Source organism: Mobula birostris, chromosome 6 (assembly GCF_030028105.1).
Source record: "Mobula birostris isolate sMobBir1 chromosome 6, sMobBir1.hap1, whole genome shotgun sequence".
Lineage (NCBI taxonomy): Eukaryota > Metazoa > Chordata > Chondrichthyes > Myliobatiformes > Myliobatidae > Mobula > Mobula birostris.
This window is the reverse complement of record NC_092375.1, coordinates 164,514,097-164,541,976: the sequence shown is the minus strand read 5'-3', so window position 1 is coordinate 164,541,976 and position 27,880 is coordinate 164,514,097. Positions and strand designations below refer to the sequence as shown.

The 27,880-nt window shown below is 40.4% G+C and overlaps 1 protein-coding gene and 1 long non-coding RNA gene across 4 annotated transcripts in view; one reads left to right on the top strand and one right to left on the bottom strand.

Annotated features, from left to right (window-relative positions):
- Positions 1–27,880, bottom strand: part of sestd1 (SEC14 and spectrin domains 1) — a 137,922-nt gene that overhangs the window by 32,237 nt on the left and 77,805 nt on the right. For all 3 annotated transcript variants that reach the window (XM_072261772.1, XM_072261774.1, XM_072261773.1), the window contains 3 exons: positions 19,951–20,048; positions 13,419–13,474; positions 5,887–6,098 (listed from right to left, as the gene is read on the bottom strand). In XM_072261772.1, the coding sequence (XP_072117873.1) occupies positions 5,887–6,098; positions 13,419–13,474; positions 19,951–20,048 (366 nt within the window). The remainder of the gene's footprint in view (positions 1–5,886; positions 6,099–13,418; positions 13,475–19,950; positions 20,049–27,880) is intronic.
- LOC140199528 (uncharacterized) overlaps positions 14,818–27,880 on the top strand; it is a 70,765-nt gene continuing 57,702 nt past the window's right edge. The window contains exon 1 of the long non-coding RNA XR_011886438.1: positions 14,818–14,973. This is a non-coding gene — a long non-coding RNA (uncharacterized lncRNA). The remainder of the gene's footprint in view (positions 14,974–27,880) is intronic.

The window sequence follows — 27,880 nt, the reverse complement described above, 5'->3', positions numbered from 1 at the left end:
CATCATGAAGGACCTTCACCATCCAGGATATGCCCCCTTTTCATTACTACCATCAGGGAATAGGTACAGGAGCCTGAAAATGCATACTTAAGATAGCTCATTGCAGGGCTAAGCTACCATTTAAACTAAAACTGTTTAATTGTAAATGCCAAAGGGACAGTGTAATTTATCCAGCAGCACACAAAATGCTGGAGGAACACGGCAGGTCAGGCAGCATCTATGGAGGGAAATAAACTGTTGATATTTCTGACTAGAACTGGAAAGGAAGGAGGCAAAGACAGAATAAAAGGAAGGGGTAGGGATGGAGCACAAGCTAGCAGGTAATAGAGGAGTCCAAGTGAGAGGGAGAAGGCAGGTGGGTAGGGGAGGGGGGATTATAGGAAATGATAAGAGAAGCTGGGAGGTAGGTGGAGGAAGGAAATTGTTAAAGAAGAAGGTACCTGATAGGACAGTAGGCCATGAGATAAAGGGAAGGAGGTGGGTAGGTCGTGAAGGCAAAAGGAATGGAAGAGAAGGGATAAGAGGGCCAATGAAATGAGGAGAAACAAAGGTGGACAAGGTAAAGCCGAGGAGAATGGTTACCAGAGTCAGATTTTAATGCTCTCAATTTGGAGACTACCAATTCAGATATGAGATGTTGCTCCCCCAGCCTGGCCTCATCATGGCATAGCGGAGGCTGCAGACAGACATGTCCACATGGGAGTGGGAAGTGGAATTGAAATGGGTGGTCAACAATATAAAGGAGACCAAACTAGGAGACCACTGTATGCAATTAGAAACCATAGAAACCATAGAAAAACTACAGCACAGAAACAGGCCTTTTGGCCCTTCTTGGCGGTGCCAAACTATTTTCTGCCTAGTCCCACTGACCTGCACACGGACCATATCCCTCCATATACCTCCCATCCATGTATCTGTCCAATTTATTCTTAAATGTTAAAAAAGAACCCACATTTACCACCTCGTCTGGCAGCTCATTCCATACTCCCACAACTCTCTGTGTGAAGAAGCCCCCCCCCACCCAATGTTCCCTTCAAACTTTTCCCCCCTCACCCTTAACCCATGTCCTCAGGTTTTTTTCTCCCCTTGCCTCAGTGGAAAAAAATCTGCTTGCATTCACTCTATCTATACCCATCATAATTTTAAATACCTCTATCAAATCTCCCCTCATTCTTCTACGCTCCAGGGAATAAAGTCCTAACCTCTTCAACCTTTCTCTGTAACTGAGTTTCTCAAGTCCCGGCAACATCCTTGTAAACCTTCCCTGCACTCTTTCAACCTTATTAATATCCTTCCTGTAATTTGGTGACCAAAACTGAAAACAATACTCCAGATTTGGCCTCACCAGTGCTTTATACAACCTCATCATAACTTTCCAGCTCTTATACTCAATACTTTGATTAATAAAGGCCAATATACCAAAAGCTCTCTTTTGGCACTAATTAATGGCACTAACAGATCACAGTTAAAGCACTGCCTTACCTGGAGGGACTATTTAGGACACTGAATGGTGTTGAAAGTGAGGAGCTGTTGGGGCAGGTATAACACTATGCAAAATTGCTGGCTAAAGTGCCTAGATGGAGATCAGTGGGGAAGTACGAAGAGACAAAGGAGTCACGGAGACAAGCAATCCCTGCAGAAAGCAGAGGGGTGGAGGGAGAGAAAGATATGTCTGGTGGTGGAATCCTGTTGGAGATCGTGAAAGTTGTAGAGAATGAAGTGTTGGATGCAGTTAATACAGTGACACGCAAGAATCTGATCAATAAAGACAGCAATTGTTTATGAAATCAGAAAGTTAATAGTACACCAAAATCCAATTTTGCCAGTTGTAATACAATTAATTGCAAAGTCTAGAAAAACAAACTCTTGAGTTTACAACAATCAGAGCATCTTTTCTGATTATAGAAGACTGTTGGAAGATTTATTTAACATTTGTTCAGGGGATATTTGTGTGGAGCTCTGCATAGGTACGTTCCAATGAGACAAGGAAAGGATGGTAGGGTACAGGAAGCTGATGTAAATCTAGTCACGAAGAAAAGAAAAGCTTACAAAAGATTCAAAAAACTAGGTAATGATAGAGATCTTGAAGATTATAAGGCTAGCAGGAAGGAGTTTAAGATTGAAATTAGGAGAGCCAGAAGGGGCCACGAGAAGGCCTTGGCGGACAGAATTAAGGAAAACCCCAAGGCATTCTACAAATATGTGAAGAGCAAGAGGATAAGACGTGAGAGAATAGGACGAATCAAGTGTGACGGTGGAAAAGTGTGTATGGAACTGGAGGAGGTAGCAGAGGTACTTAATCAATACTTTGCTTCAGTATTCACTACGAAAAAGGATCTTGGCGATTGTAGGGATGGCTTGCAGTGGACTGAAAAGCTTGAGAATGTAGATATTAAGAAAGAGGATGTGCTGGAGCTTTTGGAAAGCTTCAAATTGGATAAGTCACTGGGACCGGACGAGATTTACCCCAGGCTACTGTGGGAGGCAAGGGAGGAGATTGCTGAGCCTCTGGCGATGATCTTTGCAGCATCAATGGGGATGGGAGAGGTTCGGGAGGATTGTAGGGTTGCAGATGTTGTTCCCTTATTCAAGAAAGGGAGCAGAGATAGCTCAGGAAATTATAGACCAGTGAGTCTTACTTCAGTGGTTGGTAAGTTGATGGAAAAGATCCTGAGAGGCAGGATTTATGAACATTTGGAGAGGCATAATATGATTAGGAATCGTCAGCATGGCTTTGGCAAAGGCAGGTCGTGCCTTATGAGCCTGATTGAATTTCTCGAGGATGTGACTAAACATATTGATAAAGGTAGAGCCGTAGATGTAGTGAATATGGACTTCAACAAGGCATTTGATAAGATACCTCATTCAAGGCTTATTGAGAAAGTAAGGAGGCATGGGATCCAAGGGGACATTGCTTTGTGGATCCAGAATTGGCTTGCCCACAGAAGGCAAAGAGAGGTTGTAGACGGACCATATTCTGCATGGAGGTTGGTGACCAGTAGTGTGCCTCAGGGATCTGCTCTGGGACCCTTACTCTTCGTGATTTTTATAAATGACCTGGATGAGGAAGAGGAGGAATGGGCAACTAAATTTGCTGATGACACAAAGGTTGGGGGTGTTGTGGATCGTGTGGAGGGCTGTCAGAGTTTACAACAGGACATTGATTGGATGCAAAATTGGGCTGAGACCTGGCAGATGGAGTTCAACCCAGATAAGTGTGAGGTGGTTCATTTCGGTAGGTCAAATATAATGGCAGAATATAGTATTAATGGTAAGACTCTTGGCAGTGTGGATGATCAGAGGGATCTTGGGGTCCAAATCCATAGGACACTCAAAACTGCTATGCAGGTTGACTCTGTGGTTAAGAAGGCATACAGTGCATTGGCCTTCATCATTCGGGGGATTGAGTTTAAGAGCCGAGAGGTAATGTTGCAGCTATACAGGACCCTGGTCAGACCCCACTTGGAGTACTGTGTTCAGTTCTGGTCACCTCATCACAGGAAGGATGTGGAAACCATTGAAAGGATGCAGAAGAGGTTCACAAGGATGTTGCCTGGATTGGGGAGCATGCCTTATGAAAACAAGTAGAATGAACTCGGCCTTTTCTCCTTGGAGTGACGGAGGATGAAAGGTGACCTGATAGAGGTGTATAAGATGATGAGAGGCATTGATCATGTGGATAGTCAGAGACTTTTTCCCAGGGCTGAAATGGCTAGCACGAGAGGGCATGATTTTAAGGTGCTTCGAAGTAGGTACAGAGGAGCTGACAGGGGTAATTTTTTTTTTTTTTTTTTTTACGCAGAGTGGTGAGTGTGTGGAATGGGCTGCTGGCAGCATTGGTGCAGGCAGATATGATAGGGTTTTTAAAGAGACTCCTGGATAAGTACATGGAGATAAGAAAAAAAAAGGGCTATGGGTAACCCTAGGTAATTTCTAGAGTAAGGACATATTCAGCACAGCTTTGTAGGCCAAAGGGCCTGTATTGTGCTGTAGGCTTTCTATGCTTCATGATAATTACATAAGATATATTTTATTCATTGTTAAATGTTCTAGATTTGTTCTATGGGCAACACTATTAAATGACCTGCAGGCTAGCATTTCTGTGTGTCATTCACAATTTAAAATCAAAGAAATGGTTAAAAAGACACCAGCTCTAAAGATACCAAGCAATCACTGTCAACAACTCCTGGCAATGAAAATTTTAAATGAACAAAATTACAAGCTAGATATTTTAAACACTATTTATTGAAACCTTAAAACATCAACATTTCATCTCCACAATAAAGTACAGGAATGTTTTTGTTATCACCAATCTTCAAAACTAACAAGGCTCAGCTCTACCAAAATCTGGAAGGTATATCTGAAGCCACATGAAGTTCCACTGAAGCATTACTCTGTCCTTACCGATCAACATTTACTCTAAAACTGTCCTGAAACTTAAAGAATCACCTTATTTTAAACTGTGCCATGAATTAATGTCTCCCTAATTCTGAACTTGTGTGAACTCTTCCTACTTCAAAATAGCTGTTTCCTTTCATTCTAGTCTGTCCTGCTTGCCTGGCTTTATCAACAAAATACAATTAGTTGCAGGGATTGGAACACCTTCACTCAATCCTTCTATTGCCTTCTCGTCTTTTAAGTGCTTTGATTGTGATGTATGTGGATATTCAGAAAAATTTGGAAAAGTAATTAAAACATAACTATGGACTCTGAGATGTCACTAAATAAAAGTGAAGGTCCCAAGAGGAAAACTTGCAGCACAATAGAACTTCCAACAAATAGATGACAGCAAGTGATGATAAGAAGAGGTAAGAATGAAGAAAGGAAAGGAAAGAAAAGACAGAGATCAGCACAGTGGATTCCAGTAAGTTAGGCCATCAGCTAACTGGGACAGCCACTTATCCTGGACAAATCTTTAAGAGCAAAAACTAATCGAGAAAATAGCCCACATTCCCTTCATTTATTTGGGACACTATGCTGCTTAACTGGGGCAGGAGACTGTTGCCGAACAGTTTCGAACTAGCGTCAGTCATGTGCACTTGCTTGGCTGTTGGACACAACACCGTGCTTTGAACGAACAGCTTTTAAATAGCATCACTTGTGCGTTTGTATTCAAACAGCACTGATAGTTCATGAGTAATAAACAGGAAGACAATTCAGGACTACTTTGCTCACTGTATTTTCAAGCATTCTGGCTTAGAAGTGGCCAGGAGTGAAAGTAAACTATTTCACTTTCAACAAGATAGGAACTTTGAAGAATTTGAAGGCATCACCAATCATCTTGAGTGTTACATTTAAAGTGAAGATTTGGAGGATACAATCATTGAAAGCACTGTTTGAAGGCAGTCTACTACCTACACTAAGTGTCTGCACTGATTTTATTCATCTACAGTCAAAAGAATACATCAGTGCCCACTGAATGAATTCCTCTAATGACTATTAGGAACTAATACAGTTTTATAGTACTGTAGTAGTTTTGGTAGAGTTCTAATTTGTTCTGTATTTCATTTAAATACAATTTTTTACTCAATTAAACGGTAGCTTGTCTTTTTATACCTTATATATTTCCAAGAAACGTCGGCTAATTGGGGCAGTCGCTTAATTGGGCCAAAATGTACTGATCACGATGTGCATCAATTAACTGGATTCACTGTACCTGGTCAATTTTTCTTTGCAGTATATTTGATATTTGAACAATGGCACAGAAAATACAATCTTAAAGTTTGTTGATCAGATAAAAGTAATAAAAGGTCAGTTTCAGTGGATCATAAATAGAGTTTGACTCTAATCAGAAATCTCTTTTAGCTGTAATTCAATGAACAAACAGTAAACATAACTCAGATCAAACCACCACAGTTTGCTGAAAGATTGGTAATTTTTGTTCACCTGCATAACTTTTTGCTGTATCTCCTCAAGTTGAGTACGTTTACTACGTTGTCTACAGACCTCTTGATATCGTGTATACTGCTCTCGTAGAGAATCCAGTAGTTTTACAACTTTGGGCTGAGCTAACAACTCATCATCCATTGGTGACCATGACATGCCTCCTTCTAATCCGTTAAAGCGCCGCTGTTGCAACTCTGATAGCAGTTCATGACCTTTAGAATAAGGTTAGAAAATGTCTAAATACATACTCAGTCTCACAACATATACCACAAGTCAAAACATCATTTATATGAAAAATAAAAGATTAAATTTGCAAAAAGGCTATTCACAGACACTGATTAAGGAAGCATTTGTTCGGACACAGAATATTTTCTTGTAAGGCTAATAGCTGCTGCCTTTTGACATAATTCAGGCATTTCATCTAAACAAGGACCTGAAAATTTCCTGTTTGCATGTAATTTTATGCCTTCATAAGCATAAATTTCAGAACAATAAAATAGACCGCATCTTATTGTACAAGACTTCAGGAAACTTGAACAAATATGCAAAAACTTTTAGAGCAAGATGGGGAGGGGAGTATATAGTGGGTCATATCCAAAAAAAATTGTGTAATGAACTAGATTTGATTAGGGAGCTTAAAGGAACACTTTGGAGGCAGTGATCAGAATACCAAACAATTCACCCTGGCAAGAAGCAGCTAATATTGGATGTATTGGTATTATAGTTGAGCAAAAGCAAATACAGAAGTAGGAGAGAGTTGAATGGAAGGGGAAACTAACTGGGATGATGGTAGAGCAGTAATTCCAGAGTTTCTGGAAGTAATATGGAAGAATCAAGATCAGTTCAGACCAAAGGAGAGAGGATAAGGGAACCGTGGCTGATGAGTAAAGTCATAGAAAGCATAAAAGCAAACAGGAGAGCAAAGAATAAAGCAAAAATTAGCAGGAAGCTTAAGGTTTTAGTGGGTAACCTTTAAAAACCAACAGAAGGCAACTAAAACTGTAAAAAGGAGAAAAGATAAAATATGAAGGTAAACGAGCTAGTATTATACAAGAGGATATCAAATTTCTTCTTTCAGTTAAATGAAGAGTAAAAGAGAGGCAAGAGTGGACACCTGACATTGAAAATGACGCTGGATAGGAAGTACTGGGGAGGAAGGAAATGGTGAATACACTGAATAAGTATTTTGCATCAGTGGTATGCCAGAAATTCAAGGAGGTCAGGAGGCAGAAGTGAGTGTAGTTGCTATTACTAAGGAGAAGATTTTGGGAAGCTGAAAGGTTTGAAAATGTACAAGTCACGTGGATCAGATGACCACAGGACTCTGAAAGAGATATCTGAAGAGGTTATGCAGGCATTAGTGGTGATCTTTCAAAAAACACTAGTTTCTGGAATGGTTCCGGTGGACTGAGAAACTGCAAACGCCATTCCACTCTTTATGAAGGGAGAGAGGCAAAACATAGGAAATTATAGACCATTTCATCTCACTACAGTGGCTGGCAAGATGTTAGAGTCTGTTATTATAGATGAGGTTTCAGACTACTTGGAGGCAGCATAATAAAATAGGTTGAAGTCAGCATGCAAACAAAAAATGCTAAAGAAACTCTGCAAGTTGGGCAGCATCTATGGAGGGGAATAAACAATTGATGTTTTGGGTGATTGGGATTGGAAAGGAAGGGGATAGAAGCCAGTATAAGAAGGTGCATTGTGGGGAAGGAGTACAAGCTGGCAGGTGATAGGTGAAACCAGGTGAGGAAGAAGGTGGCGAGGAATGAAGAGAGAGGAATCTGATAGGAGAGGATAGAGGATAAAGGACAATGGAAGAAAGGGAAAGAGAAGGGGCACCAGAGGGAGGTAATGGAAGGGTGAGGAGAAGAGCAGGAGCAAGAAAAGAACCTGAATAGGGAATGTAGAAAGTAGAGGCAGAGAAGAGAAATTACCAGAAATTAGAGAAATCTTAGATCATGCTAACAGGTTGGAGGCTACCCAAATGGAATATGAGAAGGTGTTCCTCCAACCTGAGCATGGTCTCATTCTGGTAGTAGAGAAAGCTATGTACCAAGATGTTGGAAGGGAATCAAACGTTGAATCAAAATGAGTGGCCACTGAAATTTTGCCTTTTGTGGGGGATTGAGCAAAGGTGCTCAGCGTACCAGTCTCACAGACATACAAGTGGCTGCACTGAGAGTGCCCAATACAGTAGATGACCCAGACAGATTCAGAGATGAAGCCTTGCCACACCTGGAAGGATTGTTTGGGGTCATGAATAGGGGTGAAGTAAGAGGTGTAGGGGTATGCAGAGCACTTATTCTACTTGGAGGGATAAATGCCAGGAAGGAGATCAGTGGGGTGAGCAAAACTTATGGAATGTGGAGAGTGGGGTGGGGGGGGGGGGGGGAAGGGAAAGATGTGCCTAGTGGTAGGATCCTATTGTAGATGGGAGAAGTTACAGAGAATAATGTGCTGAATATGAACGTTCATGGAGTGGTAGGCAAGAATATGTGGACAGGAGGATGCTATGGTGACAGGAGGATGGGTTGAGGGCAGATGTGTGGGAAGAAGATGCAGGTGAGGGCACCATCAATGGTGGTGGAAGGGAAACCCTGCTCTTTAAAAAAAGGCAGATATCTCAGATATTCTAGAATGGAAACCTCATCCTGAGAAGATGCAGCAGAGGCAGGGGAGCTGAGGAAACTGAACAGCATTCTTACAAGCGACAGGGTGGGAAGAGGTATAGTCAAGATAACTGAGAGTCAGTAATTTATAAAAGATAACAGTAGATAGTTTGCCTCCAGAGCTGGAGGGAGAGATTGAGAAAGAGGAGAGATGCGTCAGATATGAAACCTAGTAAATTTGAGGGCAGGGGAGAAGTTGGAGGCAAACTTGATGAATTGACGAGCTCACCATGGGTGAATAAAGCAGCATCAATGCAGTCATCAAAGCAGCGTAGAGAGAATGGGTACCCATGGCTGCACCTTGGGTTCAGTGAATGTGGGAGGAGCCAAAAGGGAAATTGTTGAGTGTGCGAACCAATTCCACCAGGTGGAGCAGGGCGGCGGTGGAGGGGAACTGGTTACGTAGGTTGTCCAGAAGGAAGTTGAACGTTTTAAATCCTTTCTGATAGGGGACAGAAGTGTACAGAGACTGGACATCTATACTGAAAATGAGGTTATCAGAACCAGGGAACTTGAAGTGATCGAGAGCGTGTTAACGGTCATGGATGTAGGTGGGAAAGGACTGAACTAAGAGAGTCAAAATGGAGTCAATATACACAGACATAAGTTCATGGGGCAGGAGCAGGCAGAAACAATGGGCTTACTAGGACAGTCAGGGTTGGATCTTGGATAGGAGGTAGAAGTGAGCAATGAGAAGTATGGGAACTATGAGGTTGGTGGCAGTAGATGGGAGACCTCCAGAGTTGACGAGTTTGGTGATGGTGTGGGAGCCAATGGCCTGATGCTCTTTAGTGGGGTCCTGTTCAAGAGTAAAGTAAGAGGTGGTGTCTGGAAGTTGCTGCCTGGCCTCAGCAAGGTGGAGGTCAGTCCACCACACTACAAGAGCACCCCCCCCCCCCAAATCTGTGGGTTTGATGGTGAAGTTCAGATTAGTGCAGAGACAGTGTATAGTACTGAGGTCAGAGGGCATGAGGTTTGATTAGGAGACAGAACTGCTAAAGATGAGACAATTATTGTCTCATCAGGAGTTAGAAATTTAAAAAAAAAATCCAGGGTGGGGTGTCCAAGAAAAGGAGGAGGGTTGAAGACTGGGGAATGGGTCATCGGAGGGGTGGGGGTGGGGGGATATCTGTGCCAAAGATGTAGGCTCGGAGCCAGAGGTGACAGAAGAGAGCTCGGTGTCATGGCGGATGAGGAAAACACTGAGGTGCGAGCACAAGGAGACAAAGGCAAGGCCATTGCTGAGGACAGAGCGTGCTGCCTCAGAAAGGGGAAGGTCAGAGGGGATGGTGATGACAGGGTAGGGATTAGAGCTGGAGTCAGGGGAAGGATGACTGGCATGAGACAAAAAGTGGGAATGATTTACTCGTGTTCTGGATCATTGTTTTATTACATTATTCAACTTCTATTTCATTTCATGTGACTGACCACGACCTTGACATTCTCTTGTAAAAAGTCTTGACAAGATTTTGAATTAATTGTTCCCTCAATGATTTCAAGCAGTCCAGGCCCTGAGGCAGCATAGCAGTCCCAAACCATATTGCTTCTTCCACCATGCTTCACAATTGGGAAGAGGTTTTGGTGTTGGTGTGCAGTGTTCTTTTTCCTCCAAACATAGTGGTGAGCATTTCTGCCAAAAAGTTCAACTTTTGTCTCACCTGTCCACAGAACATTGTCCTAGAAGCATTGTGCAAAATTCAGGTGGTCTTTTGCAAAGTTGAGAAATGTAGCTTTTTTTTCTTTTGGAGAGCAGTGGTTTCCTCCGTGGTGTCCTTCCATGAACACCACTCTTGTTCAGAGTTTTTCTTATAGTGGACACATGAACAGAAACTTTAGCAAGTTCCAGACTTCTGCAGATCTTTTGCTGTTACCCCTGGGTTCTCTTACACCTTCATCATTGCACGTTGTGATCTTGATGTGATCTTTGCAGGACACCCACTCCTAGGGAAAGTAGCAACAGAACTGAATTTCCTCCATTTGTAGACAATTTCTCTTCCTGTGGACTGATGGACACTCAAGTCTTTCGAAATGCTTTTACAATCTTTTCCAGCTTTATGCATCTCTATTTTCTTCTTCTTCTTTTTCTACTACTAAGGTCCTCTGAAATTTATTTTGATCGAGACATGGTGCACATAAACAAATCTTTCTTGAGAAGAGCAGGCTTTGTCAGTAACCTGACTTTGTGTGCCTTTTTTATAGGGCAGGGCATGTCTACAACTCACACCTCCAATCTCAACTCATTGATTCAAACAACTGGCTCCAAATAGCTTTTGTAGAAGGCATTATCCCCAAGGTTCACATACATTTTTGAACCTAGACTGTGATTGTTTAAATGGTGTACTCAGCATTGACAAGAAGTAGTACAGTTGCTTGTGTGTTATTAGTTTAGGCAGATTGCGTTTGTCTATTATTGTGACTTAGATGAAGAACAGACCACATTTTATGAGTAATTAATGCAGAAAACCAGTAATTGCAAAGGGTTCACAAACTTTTTTCTTGCAACTCTATGTTAATGACTTGTTTGATGGAAGTGATGGCTTTGAGGCCAAGTTGACAAATGATACAGAGATAGGTGGAGGGAAACAGGGAATACACTGAAGGAATTGGACAGTTTAGGAGAACAGGCAAAGAAGTGGCACGTGAACTACAGTGTGGGGAAGTGTATGGTCAATGTACTTTGAAGAATAAAGATGTAACTGATTTTCTAAACGGCGGGGGGGAGGGGGGTGCGGAATTCAGAAGTCAGAGATGCAAAAGGATTTGGGAAACCTATTGCAGGATTCCCTGAAGATTAACTTGCAGGTTTATTCATTAGTATGAAAGGGAAATTCAATGTTACCATTCATTTTAAGAGGACTAAAATATAAAAGCAAGGACGTAATGCCGAGGCTTTATAAGGCATCGGTCAGACCACACTTGGAGCACTGTGAGCAGTTTTGGGCCCCATAGCTAAGAAAAGATGTGCTGACATTGGAGAGTGTCCAGAGAATGTTTATTGGAAAGACTCTGAGAATGAAAGGTTAACGTATGAGGCACATGACTCTGGGTCTGTACTCTAGGAGAATGTGGGGGAATTTCATTGAAGCTGACTGAATATTAGGCCTAGATAGAGTTGATACGGTGAGTATGTTTCCAATTGTGGGAGACTCTAGACCAGAAGGCACAGGTGCAGAACAGAAATGAGGAGGAATTTCTTTAGTCAGAGGGTGGTGATCTGCAGAATTCAGTGCCACAGACAGCCATGGGTACCATCGTTAGGTTTTCTTAAAGTGAATGCTAATAAGTTCTTGATTGAGAGCCAAAGTAAATTTACTATCAAAGTATATACAAGTTACATATATACTACCTTGACATTCATTTTCTTGCAAGCATTTACAGAAAAATAAAGAAATGCAATAGAATTTATGAAAAAAAACATACAAAGACTGACAAACAACCAATGTGCAAAGGAAGAGAAATTGCACAAATAAAAAATACATAATATTGAAATCAAGAATTGTAAAGCCCTTGAAAGTGAGTCTGTAGATTGCAGGATCAATTCAGAGCTGTAATGAGTGAAGTTATTCACGATGCTTCAGGAGCTTGATGGCGATAAGGTAATAATTGTTCCCAAACTGAGCAGGATGGGACTTAAGGCTCCTGTACCTCCTGCCCAATGATAGTTGCGAGAAGAGAGCATGACCTGGATGGTAGGGACCCTTTATGTTGGATGATGCCTTCTTGTGGCAGCACTCCACATAAATGCACTCAATGGTGGGGAGGGCTTTGCCTGTGGTAGACTGTGCAGTGTCCACCAATTTCTGTACACTGTTTCATTCTTGAGCATTGTTGTTTCCATTCCAGGCATGAGAAGGAAAATAAATTGGTCATGATCGAAAGGTGAAGCAGACTCAATAGGCCGAATGGCCTAATTCTGCTCCTGTGTCTTATGGCTGATGGTCAAACAAGGAAAAGTAGGTTTAATTATCTACCTATTCAAAACAAAACTTCAACATTGTTCTGCCAAGAATGATTATTCAGATTAGCAACTTGACAATGCACTACCTAATCTAATGAGCTCACCACAAGAACAGCTAAGTAGACAACAGACCTATTGGTCTTCCTGCTTTCCAGGTAGAATGTGACTAGTTACATCCTCAGAATAGTTGCATGCAATGATTGCCAGTGGATGAGTGGTAGCATTTATTTTTAAGTAGTACTTCATTACAGAACAATGCAAACGTTGGGGGTCATCTGTCATAAAACGGAACACATCCTATAAGCTTGGAGGAGCTATAGTTCAAATGAACCATATTCTGAAACAAAATGGAAGTATTTGCAGAACAGGACATAAAAATATTTAACTAAACTGGAAAGAAAAGATGAACAGTTGCATCTGTAAACCGAATGCAAAGCCAATTTTAGTTTGAAAATTATTTCTATGAACAACAGATCATCTAAACTACGATCAAGAACCAAAAAAAGAACATTAATGGGAAAGTCAATTTTCACATATGGGAGAAGGTAACACAGAATTTGTGAACAACAGGAATTCTGCATTTTGTCTTTGGGAATAAACAAACAATACACTGATGAAAGCAGTGGCAATCTTCTTCAACATGAAAATCATCATTGTTATTGATATTATGATAGCTTTAGTGGATACTTGCATAAGGAGGAGTTTCCTCTTTTAAGCAAATAAAAAGTCCATGATCACATTATCTGAATGGTAACATAAGAATAATATTACACTGCCATTTGCTACACATTGTACTATATCTGCACATCTATCTAAAACAAACACAGAAACAGAACTCAACTCACTTTTCAAACAACTGATATTAAAGTATTTTAAAATGCATAGATATCAAAATCTACCTGTTTGCAATACTGTTTCTGGATCCACGGAAGGAAGAAAACTGTACTCTACAGGTCTGCAAATTTTAAAAGAGGGTTAATCTTTTTAGATGCCATTTGGGGTACAAAACAAAAGTCATAGAAGTACCAGTTATGGACTTTTACCATTTTGGTTGGTCTTGGAAATCTCTAAAGTTTACCCCCATCTAATGACAATAATCGATACTATGTCATTTATGATGTACTTGAAAACTGGTGTCAGCAAGTATAAATCAAAGGATAATTCAAAGTTTAAGGGATCTAGCTTGGGTCTGAAAATATACTTGACCTAAAACTAGAATACTACATCTAAGAGGGTCTTAAGAAGAATGCATGAATGCAAACTACTCAAGATGCTAGTAATGTGAAATACAAAATGCTGGAAATACGCAACTGGTCAATGGAGAGGATACAGCAAACAAGAAAGAGTTAATTTATCAGGTCCATGACAAAACACTAACATGCAATTTTCTTAGAGGTGCTTATAATTCACTGATGAACCACTAGCATTTCCCAGAGCAAGTTTCAGGAAGTTTAAACAGGAAGTGCCGAACTCACTGCCTGCACTTTGGTGGGGATTTGTCAAACAGCACTCAGTTTTTGGACTCGCACCGACTTTTCGCAATTCCTCAACACACACTGGGGAATTGCTGAAACCATGCCAGATTAGTTATTTCAGTACTTCAATGTGTGTTGCCAGATTAGACTTAGTGTAGGAACAAAAAGTCCTTTCATTGCAAAGCAGAGTAATGGTTGTAACTCTCAAGGGTAAATATTATACAATTGACTTTCTGAATTAAGTGTTTACTTAATTTTCCTGACTTATTAAAAAGTTTAAGATCTTAATTAAAAAGTATTTAAGAACTTTAGAAACAAGAGTAAGAGGAGGCTGGTCAGCCCTTAAACTTGCTTTGCCATTCAAAAAAGTCAGGATTCATCTAATCTTGGCCTCAGTGTCTCTTTCCCCACTCTCCAAAGACCATACAGTTCATATATCTGACAATCTACACTTTTGACATATTCAACAATTTAACCTCATTAGTTTTCAGGAATACAGATTCCAAAAAATCAAGAGTGAAGTAATTCCACTTCAACCCGTTTTAAATCCTGCCTCATAGTTTGAAAAAAAATCCCAGCTGGAGAAATATTTATTCAGAAACATAAGACTACCCCTCACTCCAACCACAATGTTCTCAATCTTTAATTATATATCAACCCTTTCATCCCAGGAATCAATCAAGTGAATCCCATGTAAGTATTTTCCTCTTTAGATATGGAAACCAAAGTCATGCAGCACTTTAGGTGTGGTTTCACGAGCAGTTTAGGTGTGGTTTCACAAGCACTTTGTAACATTGTGTCAATTGCCTCCATGGTTTTAGAACTTTCGGACTTACTCATGTGAGTCCGAACAGTTTTGTCTTAACAATGTCTTAACATGCAAGGCTCTTCCACCAGTGTGAGCATTCAGAACTGGAACAATCTTTGGCAGCAAGGAAAAACTGACAGAGCTAGAAAAAGTCCTTGTACAGTATATCATGTAAGTCTTTTCACTGCTGGCAGCAATACTGCAGCATTTAATTAATTTCTCTCGTACAGATGCAGTTTGTCCTGCAGACTTTTCTAGCAACTTGTTTTTTTTTTTTAATCAGTATGTAATACTGTTTTCACTTTAAAGCATTTGAAAGTTTTAACAATATACTGTAAATTTCAGTTGGTACCAGCTTATAATGAGAATAGATACAATTTATTCAAGACGAAATAAAAATGCAATGGTCTATCAACTTCTGAAGATTAATTAACTCAATTTAACAGTCTCTGTTCAAAATAAATTATCTTTTCTCTTTTTATCTATTCTCATTTTTGTCCTCATCTCCTTATCCTAAATGTTTAACAATGAAGGTGGAAATGAGCACATTACAAATAAGTCAATCATTTAAAATATTTTTTTTTACCAACGAAAAGATCGCAAGGAAAATCCATAGAAATAAGCAAGATATGACAATTTTTGAAACAGTCGAATGTATTATTTAGAGAAGTTGAGAGATAATATCAGATGAATAGGTTGGGTTGAATTATGAAAAATGATTTGTGGTTACTAATGGCATTGGTCTGCTCTTGAAAATAGTAGCACTGAGATCTAATGCAACGAGTGAGTGAGTGAGGCCTCTGTCGGTCAGGGTTGACCATGGATTTTGCGTTCAAGCCGTCTAGATACGCAAGTTTGGGCAGTACAATATGGAGACCAAGTTGTTGCCCATGTAGCAAGCTCCCCCTCTCCATGCATCTGGTGAACCCAAAGGACCAGCAGAGACCGATACAGTTTGGTCGCAGGAGTTGCCAGTCAGCGCTGATCTCAACCTAGGACCGCCTTAAGACTCCAGCTGCAGATTTTTCCCCTCTGGGTTTGCTCCAGAAGCCTTTCCCATGAGTAGGTATAGCTGCAAGGCAGCGGAGGGTTGAGATCAGAGTTCTTTTCTCCTAGCTACGCTGTCAACCACAACTGATGAGCCCCACCTGCAGTATTTACTTTCATGTATTAGTAATTAACCTAGACCAAATATTCTATTAATGATGAGCCATTTCTTATTAAGTGGTTTAATAATACAGTTGGGCCTTAGTTATGTGTAATTTGTGTCCGCTGATGTTACGATAGTTCTGTTTACACTTGTCCACATTCCCACCAAATCCCAATATCCTTCAATTCCCATAGCATTCAAATTCAATCAATTTCAGTCTTGAAAATACCCAGAGAGAAGAGAAAGTAGAAAGGTGTGATTGACTTAGTGTCATATATACCAGAGTGCAATTAGCAAACTTAAAGATTGAGTTGATGCTATATCTGACCAGAAAGGTGGGGACACAGGAAGCAGAGCAGTGTTATGGGTCAAGGTGGATGAAATATTATAAACAATTCTAATTAAATGAAGTCTGCTAGTCAAAATGTCCAGGAGCCAGTTGCAGGTGGGGGCTACACTGGCAAGGTCCAAGAGATTGAATATGAGCTTATCAGCTAGTATGGTGTTGAAGGCTGAGCTGTAATCAATTATTAACATCCTGAGATGTGTATTCTTATTTTTGAGGTCATTCAGAGTTGAATATAATGCAGGAGATGTTGGTAGATTAGTTCAAATTAAATTAAATCAAGAACATAGATGGATGTCATGATGAATTTTGAGGAAACCTGAGAGGAATGGGAAAGAGATAAGCAAAGCATATACAGAACTAGCCAGAAGGGAACCAAAGGAAAACCAGAAGCCTTTGAAAGTTAATAACAAGCATTCAAGTTTGATAAAAGAATATAACTGCTGTTCTTTGCTTCTGGTTTCAAGGCACCAGTTCATTTAACAATTCTGTAGCATTCAATTAAATTCCTTGGTTATTAATACAGTAATGTGACAATTATAACTTTATGTTGTACAAAAGATTTTCATTTTAGACCTTGACGTCTTAGGTCAATATACACAAATCATTAAGAGCTTATGACACATGTCCACAAATCAATTAAACCAAATCAAACTCAGCTTTGACTAGCAAAATAGAATTGAAAAATAGGAAAGCTGTGTTAGATTGGTACTAAACCTTAAACATGTCACTCTTTGTGTACTTAGAATTGTTACACAGAAATGTGGAAAATCTACAGATTACAGGCCCTTCAGCCCACAATGCTGTGCTGACCATGTAACCTACCCTAGAAGTTGCCTAGAATTTCCCTACTGCACAGTCCTCCGTTTTTCTAAGCTCCATGTACCTATCTAAGACTCTCTTAAAAGACCCTATTGTATCCACCTCTACCACCTTCACTGGCAGTGCATTCCACACACCCACCACTCTATGTGGAAAAACTTACCTCTGACATGCCCCTTGTACCTACTTCCAAGCACCTTAAAACTATGCGCCCTCGTGTTAGCCATTTCAGGCCTCTGGCTATCCACACGATCAATGCCTCTCATCATCTTACACACCTCTATCAGGTCACCTCTCATCCTCTGTCGCTCCAAGGAGAAAAGGCCAAGTTCACTCCACCTACTCTCATAAGGCATGTTCTCCAATCCAGGCAACATTCTTGTAAATCTCTTCTGCACTCTGTCTATGGTATCCACATCCTTCCTGTAGTGAAGTGACCAGAACCGAACACAGTCCCCCAAGTGGGGTCTAACTAAGGTTTTATGCAGCTGCAACATTACCTCATGGCTCATGAACTCAATCCCAACGGCTGAAGAAGGCCAACAGACCATACGACTTCTTAACAACACTGTCAACCTGTGTAGCAGCTTTGAGTGTCCTATGGACATGGACCCCAAGATCTCGCTGATCCTCCACAGTGCCAAGAGTCTTGCCATTAATATTATATTCTGTCTTCAAATTTGACCTACCGAAATGAACCACTTCACACTTATCTGGGTTGAACTCCACCTACCACTTCTCCGCCCAGTTTTACATCCTGTCAATGTCCTGCTGTAACCTCTGACAACCCTCCAGATTATCTACAACACCTCCAACTTTGGTGTCATCAGCAAATTTATTAACCCACCCTTCTACTTCCTCATCTAGGTCATTTATAATAATCACAATGAGAGGGTCCCATGAACAGATCCCTGCAGAACACCACTGGTCACTGACCTCCATGCAGAATACAAACAATCCACAACCACCCTTTGCCTTCTGTGGTCTAGCCAATTCTGGATCAACAAAGCAAGATCTCCTGGATCCCATGCCTCATTACTTTCTGAATGAACCTCGCATAGGGAACCTTATCAAATGCCTTACTGAAATCCATATACACAACATCCACTACTCTACTTTCATCAATGTGTTTTGTTATATCCTCAAAGAATTCAATCAGGTTCGTAAGGTATGACCTACCCCTGACAAAGCCACGCTAACTATCCCTAATCAGGTCATAAATCCTGCCTCTCAGGATCTTCTCCAACAACTTGTCCACCACTGAAGTAAGACTCACTGCCTATAATTTCCTGGATTATCTCTACTTCCTTTCTTGAACAAGGGAACAACGCTTGCAACCTTCCAATCCTCTAGTATTTCTCCTGTCCCTATTGATGATGCAAAGATCATCGCAAGAAGTTCAGCAATCTCCTCCCTTGCTTCCCACAGTAGCCTGGGGTATAGCTCATCCGGTCCCAGTGACTTATCTAACTTAATACCTTTCAAACACATCCTCCTTCTTAATGCCAATACACTCAAGCATTTCAGTCCACTGTAGGTCATCCCCACAATTGCTAAGGTCCTTTTCACTGGTGAATACTGAAGCAAAGAATTTATTAAGTACCTCCGTTACCTCCTCCAGCTCTATGCACATGTTGCCACTCTCAATCCTGAATGGTCCTATTCTCACACGGCTCATCCTCTTGCTCTTCAGAAACCTGTAGAATGCCTTGGGGCTTTATTTAATCCTGCTTGCCAAAGCCTTCTCATGGCCCCTTCAAGCTCTCCTAATTTCATCCTTGAGCTCCTTCCTGGAACCCTTGTAATTTTCTAGAGCTCTAACAGTATCTAGTTTCTTGAACCTTTCGTAAGCTTTTCTTTTCTTAACTAGATTTTCTACATCCTTTGTACACCATGGTTCTTTTATTCTGCCATTCTTTCCCTGCCTCAATGGGATAGACCTATGCAGAATGCCATGCATTTCCCTGAGAACATCTGCTCCCAATTTATGTTCACAAGTTCATGCCTAATAGCATCATATTTTCCCCCTACCCCAATTAAATGTTTTGCTAAACTTTCTGCTCCTATCCCTCCCCCGGCACTATGGTAAAGGAGATAGAGTTCTGATTACTACCTCCAAAGTGCTCTCCCACCGAGAGATCTGACACTTAACAAGGTTTATTTCCCAATACCAGATCAAGTACAGCCTCTCCTCTCTAGTTGACTTACCTACATATTGTGTCAGTAGACCTTCCTGAACACACCTAACAAACTCCACCCCATCTAAATCTCTTGCTCTAAGAAGATGACAGTCCATATTAGTAAAGTTAAAATCACCTATCACAACAACCCTATTATTATTGCACCGTTCTAGAATCTGCTTTCCTATCTGCTCCTCGATGTCTCTGTTACTATTGGGGGGGGGGGGCTATAAAAAAACACCCAGTAGAGTTATTTCTCCCTTCCTATTTCTGACTTCCACCCACAATGACTCAGTAGACAATCCCTCCGTGACTTCCTCCTTTTCTGCAGCTGTGATACAATCCCTGATTAGCAGATCCCTGATCTGCCCCATTAAATGGTTTTGAAGCACTGCGCAAAAACAATTTACCAGATAACCAGAATTGCACTGCAATAGTTAAATGAAAAGATAATAAAAACTGGCCCGAATTCTACAGGAAAGACTAAGAAGTAACCTAAAGGAGACCATTAAAACTAGCAAGGTATTTATTAAGCACCTATACAGGTGCACTGTTTTTACTTCAGGGGAAGAACACAGTCAGATACCATCAATACAAATTCACACTACTTTCTGATTCAATTGTAAAATCATCTTGTACATGATTTTTACCTTTCTTTCTCCTGTTGATTACCTCTTTCAGATCCATTATTAATTAAAGCTAGCTCATCTAGCAATGATGTTGATTCCTTCGTGAATTTCTCAAAAACCTAAGTTGAAAAGGAAAATTTCAGCTTTAACATATTTTCAAAATGATTTTCAAGTTAAAACTAACTCACACACAGATGCACAATAACTTTTGCATTTAGTGATGGGGATCAGAATCAAGTTTATTACCACTGACCACTGTTGTGAAAGTTGTTGTTTTGTAGCGACAATAGTGTGCAATACCTAAAATTACTATAAATTACAATAAGAAATAATTTTTTTAAAAATCGATGTTACAAAAAGCAAGCAAAATAGTGAAGTGGTGTTCATGGACCAATCAGAAATCTGATGGTGAAGGAGAAGCTGCTGCTTCTAAAAATGTTGAGAGTGTGTCTTTAAGACTCTGTACCTCCTCCCTGGAGGTAGCAGTAAACGGAAAAGGGTAATTTAGCAATTGCTCTTTCTTATCAGTCCTTTGATACCATTCATTTAAATGCTGTGGTTACCATACCAAGTCATTTTCTCCAACTTTCTGCAAAAACAGAATCCATTCATTATCCAGGTATAGCCTGATATTCAGATGACAGAATCAATCATTTACTGCGTGTTTCTTTTTGGTTACATCTGATGCAACCTCAATTATTATCTGAATGGCAATATTATGCATTATATTAAAAATCTATTTATTATACTTGCAATACAGGATCAGACAATTCATGGAAAACTTACTGATTCCAAAAACTCAAATTGTTTCAAGAAACCTGAGATTACAAGCATTCAAATTATTGATGCTTGAATTAAACCCAAATACTTAGTAAAAAAAAAATTACTGGACCTGCTGTTTTGAGAAATAATACATCATTTTCATAGAACTGTATATGTGGAATCATGCAAGGAATGCTGGCTACTCTAACCATTACTCATTTGAAATGTACTTAAACTACTTTAAGTATAAATTATCTGAGCTTAAATTTTCTGGCTTGGGAAATCTTTAGCTTGGATTGAATTATCAAAGTAAATGCTAGAAACTGCCAAAATATAGGCCATAAGTATTCTGAGCACGTTTACTACAAGTAGCACAGGGCTGCGAAAAGACATAAGCATCCTCTTTCTTAGCAAGTGTTGGATCTCCAGCTGTGAGGCAATCTATGCACTGTGTCTAGCAAACAATCAATGTGCTGATTCATCATTCTCTCTATCATGAGTTGGGGCCCTGTGAGCAACAGGAATTCCTGATTGAATATGGAATCTGAATAGAACCGCAAACACATGCAGCACCAAGATTTCATTACGAAATCTCAGCCAATCTAATCAATTTATTTATCCATTTCAATAACCAAAGGATAGTTCCAAAGAGCAATATAGAATCAAAATAACATCTGCCGAGGTAAATACAAACCCTATCCAAAAACATCTTGGAAAATGATCGCATTTCTCAGGAATGTAATTTGGGAGGTAAGAAAAGATCCACATCACTCCAAAAAAATTCTTCAAAGTTAGCTACAATTTTTACCAGAGAAACAATACACCATAAAGTAGAAAGATGAAGAGATTGATAAAGAATATTAATCGGTTTTCTTCTTTAGTACTGAAACCCAATTGACATGCTGCAATGCTAAATTCAAGGTATTGTATTTAACATGATGGATTTCTTAAACCATTGTTTAATCACTGGAAGTTGGTTTTCTTAATTTAAAAACGTGCAGAAGGAAACTAAGAAGGTCATTAGGAAGGAAAAGATGAATTATGAAAGGAAGCTGGCGACTAATATCAAAGAAGACACGAAAAGCTTTTTTAAGTATCTATAGGTAAAAGAGAGCTGAGGGTAGATATAGGACCAATAGAAAATGACGCTGTAGATATTGTAATGAAAGACACAAAAATAGCAGAGGAACTGAATGCATATTTTGCATCAGTCTTTACAGTGGAAGACATCTGCAGTATACCGGACATTCAAGAGTGTCAGGGAAGTGAAGTATGTGATGTGAAAATTACGACTGAGAAGGTGCTCAGGAAGCTTAATGGTCTGAAGGTGGATAATCTCCTGGACCTGATGGAATGCACCCTTGGGTTCTGAAGGAAGTAGCTGGAGAGATTGTGGAAGTATTAACAGTGATCTTTCAAGAATTGATAAGATTCTGACATTGCACTGGACGACTGGAAAATTGTAAATGTTACTCCGCTATTTAAGAAGGGTGGGAAGCAGCAGAAAGGAAACTATAGACCTGTTAGCCTGACATCAGTGGTTGGGAAGTCATTGGAATCGATTGTTAGGGATGAGATTACAGAGTACCTGGAGGCACATCGCTGATGATACAAAGATAGGTGGAGGAGCGGGTAGTGTTGAGGAAACAGAGAGACTTAAATAGTTTAGGGGAATGGGCAAAGAAGTGGCAAATGAAATACAATGTTGGCCATGCACTTTAGTGGAAGAAATAAACGGGCAAACTATTATTTAGATGGGGAGAGAATTCAAAATGCAGAGATGCAAAGGGACTTGGGAGTCCTTGTGCAGGATACCCTAAAGGTTAACCTCCAGGTTGAGTCGGTGATGAAGAAGGCAAATGCAATGTTGGCATTCATTTCTAGAGGTATAGAATATAAGAGCAAGGATGTGATGTTGAGACTGTATAAGGCACCCGTGTGACCACACTTGGGAGTAGTTTGTGCAGTCTCGGGCTCCTTATTCTAGAAATGATATAATGACATTGGAGAGGGTTCAGAGAAGATTCACGAGAATGATTACAGGAATGAAAGGGTTACCATATGAGGAACGTCGTCTGGCAGCTTTTGGGCGGTATTCCCTGGAGTTCAGGAGAATGTGGGAGGATCTCATAGAAACATTCGGAATGTTAAAAGGCCTGAACAGATCAGAAATGGCAAAGTTATTTCCCATGGTAGGGCAGTCTAGGACAAGAGGGCATGACTTCAGGATCGAAGGACGCCCATTTAGAACAGAGATGCCACGAGCAGCTGTGGAGGCCAAGTCATTGGGTCCATTTAAGGCAGAGATAAATAGGCTCTTGATTAGCCAGGGCATCAAAGGGTATTGGGAGAAGGCAGGTGAGTGGGTATGACTGGAAGAAGTGGATCAGCCCATGATTGAATGGAAGAGCAGACTCGATAGGCTGAATGGCCTATAAGGTGATTAAGGAGGCTTGTGGAATGCTTGCATTTATTAGTTGAGGCATTGTTCAAGAGTCAAGAGGTTATGTTTCAACTTTATAAAACTCTGGTTAGGCCACATCTGAAGTACTGTATACAGTCTGGTCGCCCCCACTATGGGAAGAATGTTGAGGCTTTGGAGAGAGCGCAGAAGAGGTTTACCATGATGCTGACTGGTTTGGAGAGCATATGCTATATATGAGGCTGGATAAACATGAGCTTTTTTTCTGGTGTGTCAGAGGTTGAGGGAAGATCTGATAAAGCAGTGATTCCCAATGGGGGAGGTTACTTGCCCTAAGGGGGCTTTAGGGGGAATAGAAGCTGCTGGGGGGTGTTCAAGATTCTCGGGGTGGGGGTGGGTGGGGGGAGGCAGTAAGTGGCACTCTACCTTGAGACTTGTGACCTGTCTCACCATGTCAACACACTGCCAGTGTCAACACCTGAAAGGCATTTCCAGTTTTGATCATTTCATATTTTAATTTAGCCCTGTGGATAAATACATATGGCTTGATCTCTATGAGTCTGAAGGCGGTGAAGCCTTGAATTCTAATCCTGCTGAGAAACAGAAACTAAAGAAAGTGCATTAATACAATGTTACATTCCTGAAGTATGGTTTTATTCTATTCCCATCAGATCAGCAATGCCCCATGTGTCTTATTTGGAATACTGTACTGTCTAATGAAGCATGAAATCATCAAGATTGCAGGAACACTTCTGTAAAAAGACACCTTGAAAGGGCTACTTATAGTATTACTCAGTTCCCCAAGATGAAAGTAGTATTTGAAAAGCATTGCACACAAGAAAGCTAAAAATTACCTTAATAGTGGTCTCATTGCTTCTTATAACAATTCCAAAATGATAGCAAAGTGTGGGAAATCTCATACAATGGGTGGAAGGTTAATAATGCCTGTTGCTCACCAGGTTCTCAGAATGGAAATCAGTATATTAAAATCAATTACTTTGAGTAATAACTCTGTAGCTCATCGTATTGATGAAATGAGTGATGACATTGTGTATCAACTATGCACAGAGCTACAAACAACAGAGTTTGGGATACAACTCGATAAGTCAACTGTGCGAGATAACAAGTCATTGCTATTAGAACAGATGCGAGGAAATATGCAGATGCTGGAAATTCAAGCAACACACACAAAAAATGCTGGTGAACACAGCAGGGCAGGCAGCATCTATTGGAAGAAGTACAGTCTATGTTTCGGGCCGGGACCCTTCGTCAGGACTAACTGAAAGAAGAGATAGTAAGAGATTTGAAAGTGGGAGGGGGAGGGGGAGATGCAAAATGATAGGAGAAGACAGGAGGGGAGGGGTGGATCTAAGAGCTGGAAAGTTGATTGGCAAAAGGGATACCAGGCTGGAGAAGGGAGGGGATCATGGGACGGGAAGCCTAGGGAGAAAGAAAGGGGGGGGGAGGGGAGCCTGGAGGGTGGAGAGCAGGCAATGAGTTATAGTGAGAGGCACAGAAGGAGAAAAAAGAGAGAAAAAAAAGGGGGGAAAAATAAAAAATATATTAAAAATATATTAAATAATAAGGGATGGGGTGTGAAGGGCAGCAGGGGCATTAACGGAAGTTAGAGTAGTCACTATTCAGCATATGTATGGTTTATCAAAAATGGACAACTTTATGAAGAGATTCTCTTTTGTAACAAGTTAAAAACAAATATCAATAGAGAATCAATCTGTGTATTGAGGATAAAACTATTCCGATTAGGAACATGATTTCTAGTGCAACAGACGGAGCACCATATATGACAGGTTGCCAGGCTGGTTTAGTAGCATTTATGAAAAAAGAAATTCCAAGTCTGTTTGCAATCCACTGTGTAATTCATCGTCAGCATCTCGCAGCAAAAACCTCAGCCATCAACTTTTTTCAAGCACTACTCTTGTAATATCTGCTTTCAACAAAATTAAAGTTCATCCGTTAAACAGCAGGACATCTTGCCAGTTTTGCCAAGATAATGATCAAGAGGTTGAGCACTTGCTTCTTCACACTGAAGTGCAATGGCTGTCAAAAGGCTGCTGCTTTAAACATTTCTTTGATCTTTTTGACATTGTAGTTGAATTTTTGCTTAAAGCCAACAACAGCTTGGGAAACAAGACTGAAGCTCTCTGTGGAGATGTGTGGCATACCTAGCAGATGAGTATGACAAAATGAACATTCTAAATATGAAACTGCAGGGTGAGAATTTCAATTTAATCCAGGCAAAAAGTGCAGGTCCACTTTTATCAGAAAATTGTAAATACACAAGCAAAACACTGGGAGAAGAACGTTCTCACAGTTTTCCTGCATGGAAAATATGGAACACTCTTTCATAAACAGTGATTTGCAAGAGTACTGCTTACCCCTGCAGTCACCGAAGGATTTTCAGAATCAATTCAAGGATTACAATGATCTGGAAATTCTGGACTGGGTAATTAACCCAATTCTTTGCAAGGTAGAAAAACAGGAAGAGAGCTTGCAAGAAGAAATGATTGAAATTCAGAATGATGAAAAAACAAAAATGCCTTTCAAAAATCTTGGCTTTTGTGGTATGTGGCTACACTGTCATACAGGTCTTTGGAGAAGAGCCAAACTGCTCTTCAATGCACTTCCATCCTCCTACCTTGTTGAAAGAGGCTTCAGTGCAGTGAACCACATACTTACAAAAGCAGAAACCGTTTGGACATTGCTACACGTGGGGACTTGAGGTTTTTGCAGTCACAACTTGAACCAGGTATTTCAACTTTTGCTAAAAAAACCATCAAGCTCAAGGATTACATTGGTATCGAAGCTGTTGTACAATGCACAGGTATTTTTTAAGCTAGGTTTAAAGACAAATAAAAAATCAAAGCAGAATCATTTTTCTCATGTTAGCATATGGTAGACATGTTTTTAAACTATGGGGGCGCTGAGAAAATATATTCTGCTTAAGGGGGGCAATGGCAAGTATGAGGGTGCTTTAGGAGGGCATTGGCAAGAAACACTGTGATAGAGATTATGAGAGACAGACAGAATGGATAGAGAGTATCTGTTTCCCAGGGTTGAAATGTCTAATACCAGAGGGCGTGTATTGAAAGTGAGAGGGGAGGTTCAAGGAGGACATGAAGGGTAACTTTTTACTCAGAGAGTGGTGGATGCCTGGAATGTGCTGCCTGTTATGGTGGTAGAGGCAACTAGATTAGAGGCTTTCAAGAAATGTTTGGATAGGCACATGAATGTAATTAAGATGGAAAGATTTGGACATTGTGTAGGAGGGATTAGTGCTTGGGTGTTTTTGATTTGCCTTTTAGCTGGTTTGGCACAACATTGTGGGCTGAATGGCCTGTTCCTGCACTGTACGTAATATATAATATGTAAGGAAAAAGTAGCAAATTTTACCTGCAAATTAATTCTCTCTTTCTGACTGTGGGCTTCAGCTATGTCATAAAATTATATAAAAGACAAAACTAGCACTTCAAGTTTCCTGCAACCATGCTGAGTTGAAATACAGTTCAATAAAATCCCCACCATTGATAAAAATCTACCATCACAACAGGTCCGTATCAAATGCCATTTCACTGGCTCTCCACTCAGCTCTGGAACATCTAGACATGGAAGATGTACATCAGGATGTTCTTCATTGACTCAGCTCTGCATTCAATAATATCATTCCCTCAAAACTAATCAATAAGCTTCAAGACCTAGGAGGCAACACCTCCTTGTGCAACTGGATTATCAATTTCCACACTTGCAGACCTCAATCAGTCTGGATTGGCAACATCTCCTACACAATCTCAATCAGCACAGGTGCACCACAAGGCTGTGTGCTTAGCCCCTTGGTCTACTTGCTTTATACTTATGATTCTGAGGCCAAGAGCAACTCCAATACCATAATGAAGTTTCCTGACGACACCACTGTTGTGGGCTGAATCAAATGAGGCGAGAAACAAACATATAGGAGGGAGATTGAGAATATGGTTGAGTGGTGCCGCAACAACAAACTCTCATTCATTGTCAGCCAGACCAAAGAGCTGATTATTGACCACGGGAGGAAGAAACCAGAGGTCCATGAGGCAGTCCTCATCAAGGCATCAGAAGTGAAGCTTCTTTACAAGTTTACGCAGATTCAGCATGTCACCCAAAATTTTGACAAACTTCTGTAGACGCACAGTGAAGAGAATACTGACTAGTTGTATCACGGCCTGGTGTGGGAACACTAATGCCCTGGAATGGAAAAATTACAAGTAATGGATACAGCCTAATCCATTCCGTGTAGAGCCATCTCCACCATTGAGCACATCTACACAAAGTGCTGTTGAACGAAAGCAGCATCCATCATCAGAGATCTCCCCTATCCAGGCCATTTCACTGTTGCCATCAGAAAGAAGGCACAGTAGCCTCAAGTCCCACACCACCGGGTTCAGGAACAGTTACTACCCCTTAACCACAAGGCTTTTGAACCAGAGGGGATAACCTCACTTACCCTAACACTGAACAGATTCCACAATTTATGGGCTCACTTTTAAGAATTCTACAACTCATTCTCTCGATATGTATTGATTAATTATATAGTATTTTTATTATATTTCAGTTTTGTATTTGCAGCTTGTCATCTTTCACACATTAGCTGTTTGTCCATTCTGTCATGTGCCGCTTTTCATTGAGCCATTGTGTTTCTTTTTATTTACTGTGAATGCCCACAAGAAAACAAATCTCAGGGTAGTAAATGGTGATATATAATAAATTTACTTTGAA